At 36.2% G+C, this 7349-nt stretch overlaps 1 protein-coding gene across 1 annotated transcript; it reads right to left on the reverse strand.

Moving 5' to 3' along the window:
* Positions 1-2120: 2120 nt before the first annotated feature.
* LOC105210770 (uncharacterized) lies at positions 2121-3859 on the reverse strand. Its single transcript, XM_011181911.2, has 2 exons — positions 3263-3859; positions 2121-2966 (listed from the first exon to the last, which is right to left on the reverse strand). The coding sequence occupies exons 1-2, from the start codon at positions 3857-3859 to the stop codon at positions 2121-2123; spliced, it is 1443 nt and encodes a 480-aa protein (XP_011180213.2).
* Between the last annotated feature and the right edge of the window lie 3490 nt (positions 3860-7349).

Raw genomic sequence — 7349 nt, forward strand, 5'->3', positions numbered from 1 at the left:
GATGGATTGCCGGCCAAGCTATTCAAATACGGCGGCGAAGAGCTGATAGGGTGCATGCATCAGCTTCTTTGCGGAATATGATCGGAAGAAAACATGCCCGACGATTGGAATCTCACTGTACTCTGCCTAATCCACAAAAAGGGAGACCTCACAATCTGCGCCAATTACCGTGGGATAAGCCTCCTTAACATCGCGTATAAGGTTCTGTATAGTGTACTGTGTGAAAGACTCACTATCGTGTGACTTTTTTAACCTGATGCTGGAGGAAATAATACGAGCTGCAGAGCTAAATAAAGATAGCACAATTTTCTATGAGAGTGTACAGCTGCTGGCCGATGATATCGATATCATTTGAAACAACACCTGCGCCGTTAGTTCGGATTTTTCCAGACTGGAAGCGAATGGGTCTGGTGGTGAACGAGGACAAGACGAAATATCTCCTGTTATCAAACAATTAATCAGCGCATTCGCGTCTTGGCTCCCACGTCACTATCGACAGTCATAAGTTTGAAGTTGTAGATAATTTCGTTTACCTGGGAACCAGCATTAACAGCAATAACAATGTCAGCCAACGCAGAATCACTCTTGCCTCGCAGAATCACTATGGACTAAGTAGGCAATTGAAAAGTAAAGTCCTCTCTCGACGAACAAAAACCAAACTCTACAAGTCTCTCATCATTCCCGTCCTACTTTACGGTGCAGAAACGTGGACGACGTCAACATCCGATGAGAAGGCACTAGGAGTTTTCGAGAGAAAGGTTTTGCGGAAGATTTATGGTCCTCTGAACATTGGCAACGGCGAATACCGCAGACGATGGAACAATGAGCTGTATCTGTTATTCGACGACATAGACATAGTCTAGCGAATAAAAAAGCAGCGGCTTCGCTGGCTGGGTCATATTGTTCGAATGGATGAAAGTGCTCTAGCTCTGAAAGTATTCGATGCAGTACCCGCTGGTGGAAGACGAGGAAGATGGAGACCTCCACTCCGATGGAAGGACCAGGTGGAGAGGGACCTGGCTTCGCTTGGTATAACCAATTGGCGCCAAACTGCCAGAAGGAGGGATACGTGGCGCGCTGTTTTGGACCCGGCTATAACGCGTAAGCGGTGTCTACGCCAGTCAAGAAGAAGAAGGTGTGAACGAGAAAAAATTTATATTATTTATTTATAATTGTTTCATACACAATAGATACTTAAACACACTTAGAGAATTTTATTTATTAAAACACTTAAATTTTTTTAAAATAATTACAAAATTTCCTTTTGTCCTTGATATTAATAAATAAATAATTGCATTTACAAATGACTCTTTTTATAAGCAAAAGTTGTTTTTTAATTAAATAAAATATTTTTTTTATATATTCTTTATTTAGAAATAGTACTAATCATAAATATTTATAATATGTGTTAAGTAATCTCTTTCCATTCCGTATCTTATTTTCATAGATTTCCACTTATTATTTCTCGTAACTTTTCACCGCTTTATTTCATTGATATTCCTCTCTCGTTTTTAGAACAATTCCATTATTTTTCCAGTTTGGATTTTTTACTATTTGTTCCATTACATTTTCCATTCTTTTTATAATTGTTTCATAAAATAGATTTTCTTTCTTTCCCTTCAAATTTCCTTATTTTTTAACCAGTTCTGTGTTTTCCCATATTTTTTCCATTTTTCATTATTGTTCCATTTTTAAACTACTCATTTACTGTGCCATTCCGCTGTTTTCATAACTTCTTCTTCGTTCCATTCTTCATTACTTCCTTTTACTTATAGAGTTTTGTTAGTTTCGTTAACTTAACTTAATCATGCTATTAAACCTGTTTATTTTCAATCCATTGCATTTCTATGACGCATAATAACTCTCGAAGTGGTGATCTCTTGTCGTCTCGAAATAATCAATTCACTTACAAAAGTTACCATCGCTAGCATCCAACCCACGCCCAGTACTTGAAATCCCAGTGTAAAATGTGACAAAGTCAAAGGCATTTTAGACATGTCAGTTGGGTCGCTTAGCTGAAGTTTATCCGCAGGTGGCACCTCCTCCAACCAGTGATCGACAAAACCTAATTGTTGCAATTCTAGGAAGAGTACTTGTAATATCTCCCCGAAAGGTGATTGCTATTGCAGCGCAAAAAATTGAAGCAAACTGGGCGTACACAATTCACCGGTGCCCATACGAAACACCGGTCGGTCTAGATGCCTTTGACGCTTCTTAAACCACAACCACTTGTCAGCAGTCATTAGATAGGCAAACGAAGTATTCGCCTTTGTACGATCAACCGCTGCGACGCCGCTTCCCATATCATATATACGCGGCACGAGTGAAGATGGCAACAGCTTGGAATCGAAATATAGTTTTATATCGAAGTCTGTTGATAATATCCTCAAACCAGTTTTCAGAAAATCTTCTGGTGTAGAAACCGCTGGTAAACGAACGCGTGTACTAATCAACGAGGTCAAACTACCCACATATATGCTCACGATTACTACAAAAAGCACTCCGAAATAAAACAGAAATAGACCTCTTGTCATGCATCTGTTACCCGGTAGAAGAATAGGTTGTGCAAGAAACAGTTGCAACACGGACAACCCATGTAGTACGAGATCACGAATATTACTGTGATTGCGATGAATGACGATTTTCAATAAAGCGATTACAAGAAAGCTAAAACCCAGCGCTTGCCACGCCGAAATATCGAAAGCGTAGAAGAGATACCAACTCAACGGTATATCAGACTCGAGGGGTAACAACAAACAAGCCTTTTGTTGAAACATCGGATAACTAGGCTCCATCGTACTATGCATTACATCGGCTCGTAAGACTAGATTGGCTGTCATATCAATTGCTAGCTTCATGGTCTCATTCATTGGAACTCCGATAATTGTAAATGTGCCATTAACACGTTTCAAGAAGACGGATAGCAATTGTGCAGTAAGGCCGGCGATTTCAGTGAAATTGTGCGGCTATGAGCGAAGAAAAGTAAGAGAATGTTAATATTGTGTTGTCCATACTTTAAGATTAAGCTCATAGTGAAGCATGTGGCAAACCGAATCGAATTTGAACGGATACACGAAATTAAAAAAAAAACTGCTATGTGGATGGGTGGAGGTGATCACCAACAATATCTGATTTCAAACTTACAGTATAACAATATATAAATAACTCGAATTTATTTATAGGTTTTAAAACAGAATCCTCCTTTTCGCTCACAATATGTGCTTAGCTTAAGAATCTATATATATATATTAGACGTACTCACCTGTCGGTAAGCTACCGGCGGATCATCAAAGAGACTAAATCGAAAATTATAACCGAACACATTCCGATGTTTTGGCCAGACAAAACCGCTAAAGTTCCTTGGCTCCACAGCGATTATTTGCATTTTAGGGTAAGCTATAGACGTTCGCACCATCATTATGCCATGCTCACGAAACAACACAACCGTGTTGAGTATATTCAGTTGTCTAAAGTGGTTGAAGAATTTCAACTGTACATCCATCGGTGGCACAGTTTGACTAACAAAAATCATCGGTATAAAGGAACGTTTGCGTAAACTCTGTAAGACTAACTCCCATGTATGCGGCTGGTCGAGTTTTTCCATGAACACTAAAGCGATGCTTTTGCTATTCACATAATATTGTATATTTGTTGTTGCTACATCTTTCATAATAATCTGCGGTAAATGGAAATGATGCTGGAGCTCACATTCAATACCGTCGTTAGAGAATGTATTTTCTTGAAAGATTATCATGCCATCCAAGGGTTTCACACTATGCCTATATGCCACAAAGTCGATGACGAGACTATAGTTGGTCACTAATGTGGCCAGACATATTAGAAACTTGCAGTGCTGCATTTTGACCGTGCGAATGTTGTAGACTAACTGATCCCGTAACTCGAAGTGCTGGTATTAATAACTACGTTTTATATGCCGAGAGGTTGAATTAAACCACAAATTATATGTGCTTAACGGGAAAGCGTATTTGTTTGTCGAGCTATTGTATTCAAAGCGTAAAAAATATTGGTCAACATTTGTTGAGGGAATGGTCGTTATTTTTAAGTGAAATACCGGGGCTTATATTAAAAGAACCGGTTGCTTTGCCTTGGTCGAGATTTTTAATTAGCAGAAAATTTCCATCTAGATTCCATTTTAATATATACAAGCTGTTAATTTCAACTCATAATACTGTTAAATATTCATGGATAACAGAATTAACAGAATAGGAGTGGGTTCAGTATTAATACTTAGATGATTGTAACTCGTCTATAGGAACCTATAGTGCAAGTAAATGGGTTTTTCGCAATGAAACCGCTGGTGAGTTTGAGAATCCCATTCAAAAGATATTTGGGATTACATTAATAAAACGATCGTGATGTCTATTGATCTAAGGCCGCACATATTTCCATAAGTCTACTAACATCGTCTGGAAACACCAGCGTGCTGTCGAAGCTGAAATTCTTTTCGCGCCTATCCTAACGGATTTTTACAAAGGTTTATCTTAGCCTTAGCTGAATGAGCTGATGTATCCGGTATAGCAATGGCACTAATTCACACAATTTTATTCTTTAATGGTAGTTCGGGTTGTTGGTACGTACTTTTGGTCAATTAATTTTGACGAGTACATAATTGTCTTTGCACACAAAATCACTATAATCAGCTAGTGTTTTGAGTTGACAACTTCTAACTACAATATCTCTTTTGGGACATTTTATTAAACAAAATCCATCAGTTTAAAATTGTTTGGTGCTTTTTTTTATTGCTCACAAAACGAAAAATATTCCCACCGTAATACGGTTGAAGTGTTGTGTATTTCAACATTCATCATTCACGATTATATTTGTATACTCTCGCAACAAAAGTTGCTAAGAGAGTATTATAGTTTTGTTCACATAACGGTTGTTTGTAACACCCAAAACTAAACGAGTTAGATATAGGGTTATATATACCAAAGTGATCAGGGCGTCGAGGTGAAAGATATCGGATAATAACTACGCTCACCTCCCATACAAAGGTTAGGTTGAAAATTACTAAAAGTGCGAAACTTGAAACTTGACACACTTATTTCTTGGCGCCATAGAAAGGTTGCCACGCCCACAACATGGCGAAAACTGAAAACACATAAAGTGCCATAACTAAGCCATAAATAAAGCTATGGAAATAAAGTTTGGTATGAAGGGTCGTACTATTAAGGGGCATATTTGAATGTAATTTTTTTGGGTAGGTGGGCGTGGCTCCGCCCCCAAATAAGTTTTTTGTACATATTTCGCAAACCAATAGAGCTATTTAAACTTAACTTTCTGCAGTTGTTTTTTTTAGCCATTTCTTAATACAGTCCAAAAATGAAAGAAATCGGGTAATAACCACGCCCACCTCCCATACAAAGGTTAGGTTAAAAATTACTAAAAGTGGGTTAACTCACTAACGAAAAACGTTAGAAACACCAAGAAATTTTATATAAGAAATGGCAGATGGAAGCTGCACTCAGATTTTTTTACAAAATGGAAAATGGGCGTGGCATCTCCCACTTATGGGTCAAAAACCATATCTCAGGAGCTACTCGACAGATTTCAATGAAACTTAGTTTGTAATAGTTTCCTTACATCCCAATGATATGTTGTGAAAATAGGGCAAATCGCTTCACAACCACGCCTACTTCCTATATACCAGAACTTTGAAGACGATCTGAATCGTTTACTTTACAATATATAAAGTAAGTACTAGTGAAGATAGGACCATAGGTTTTCAAGGCCCCATATATTGAACATGAGGACCTCGGTGCTTCTAACCTAATATTATGGTTTCCAACTTTCAATGGACTTTATACAATATATATGACGAATATGTGGGTCAAATTGTGTATTATATAATATAAATAAAGTTAAATAAATAAATTGTACAAAAAGTATAAAATGTTCGGTTACACCCGAACTTAGCCCTTCCTTACTTGTTATTATTTATTTTGATCATTTTTATAATGACTTCGACATCTTTGGGTGCTATGATATTTCATTGGTACCCGCATGACTCCATAGAAAATTAACAAAGCAAACCAACAATTGGAAATTGCTTATTGGCAACAGGACATTTTATTCAACAAATGCGAAGAGAACCAAATTAATGACAAAATTATATAAAATTATGAAAAAAATTAAGGAAAATTAAAAAAAAACTATGAACATAAGAATGTTTATTAATGGTTGACTGTAAAACTTATTAGCAATATTCTCAAACTATAACTGTAACTGAGATCTTAATACGTAATCCCTACATAGAATTAGGTCACTTACAGCGTTGCTTAATAGACGGACTCATTTTGCTTAAAAATAAAAATAAAGAATATCAAAAAATTTCCTATCTGATCTGATGAGTTCTTAATCCAAACGTTCAACTTTTATATCGTTTGTGATACTCCGTCCATAAGTTCTTGGTCTCTTCAGACATACATATTTGCTATGGGTACACCGATTTGTATCTAAGCCAATAAGTTCTTACACTTTAATTTACAGTTTCAGCTGTTTTAGAGCTCATTTCACTTTTTAGAAGGCGCCGCATAGAAAACTAGAAATGAGAGAACCATATGGAAGAAGATAGTAGCAGAACAAAATATAGAAAAATTCAAAACTTACCAATAAATATGACGGATTTACAGTTGTGTGAACAAATGGTCAATCCCGAAAGAGCTTTTTCTATTATGCTATTATAGGTGTTCTAAAAATAACGCTTAAGACAGAAGAAGGTACTAGCCCAAATAGGATCGAAAATGAATACGAAATATTGTCAATTGAAGTAGTGAGTAAAAATAATTGTTTTTCCATTTATTATTAGAATTACTTTGAATCGGTTTGTATAAGTCTAATCTTCTTGTATTGCTTTAAGGCAGGAGTTATACAAGACAAGTGTCGAACAATTTTAAGCAAAGACTACACATTCGTTGAATAATCTTAAGAATCATAATTAATGGCTGAATAGATGAGAACCAAGATATTTTAACTTTAATCTAGCAAAAGCAGGTGAGCTAATAACTTAATGTACTATTCAGTTCGAGATGATCCGCGAAGAGCAATACTTCGCTACGGCGATACAGCTACCTGTTATTACTAGCTGGGGTGAGTCTACTAGATATTTTTATAACCTTATATCTTAGGTAATTGATTATGGGAATTTGATATTTTTAGAAATGATACAAATACTTTCATGCGAGACAATACTCAAATAATTTATTTATGATTCTTTCATACACCAATATATGTATAAATACACTTAGAGAATTGTACTTATTAAAACATCAAGATATTTAATTAAGAAAGAATATTATTTTGAAACATCAATTTTATACCGTACGTTG

This window comes from Zeugodacus cucurbitae, chromosome 6, assembly GCF_028554725.1.
Source record: "Zeugodacus cucurbitae isolate PBARC_wt_2022May chromosome 6, idZeuCucr1.2, whole genome shotgun sequence".
In the NCBI taxonomy this organism is placed as follows: Eukaryota; Metazoa; Arthropoda; class Insecta; order Diptera; family Tephritidae; genus Zeugodacus; species Zeugodacus cucurbitae.

What these genes read in the sequence shown, in the direction of transcription:
- LOC105210770 (XM_011181911.2), bottom strand. Translation starts at nt 3,859, where the DNA reads ATGCAGCACTGCAAGTTTCTAATATGTCTGGCCACATTAGTGACCAAC. An exon ending in CGCCGGTAGCTTACCGACAG is followed by an intron (nt 2,967 to 3,262) that starts GTGAGTACGTCT and finishes CTTCGCTCATAG; the next exon opens with CCGCACAATTTCACTGAAAT.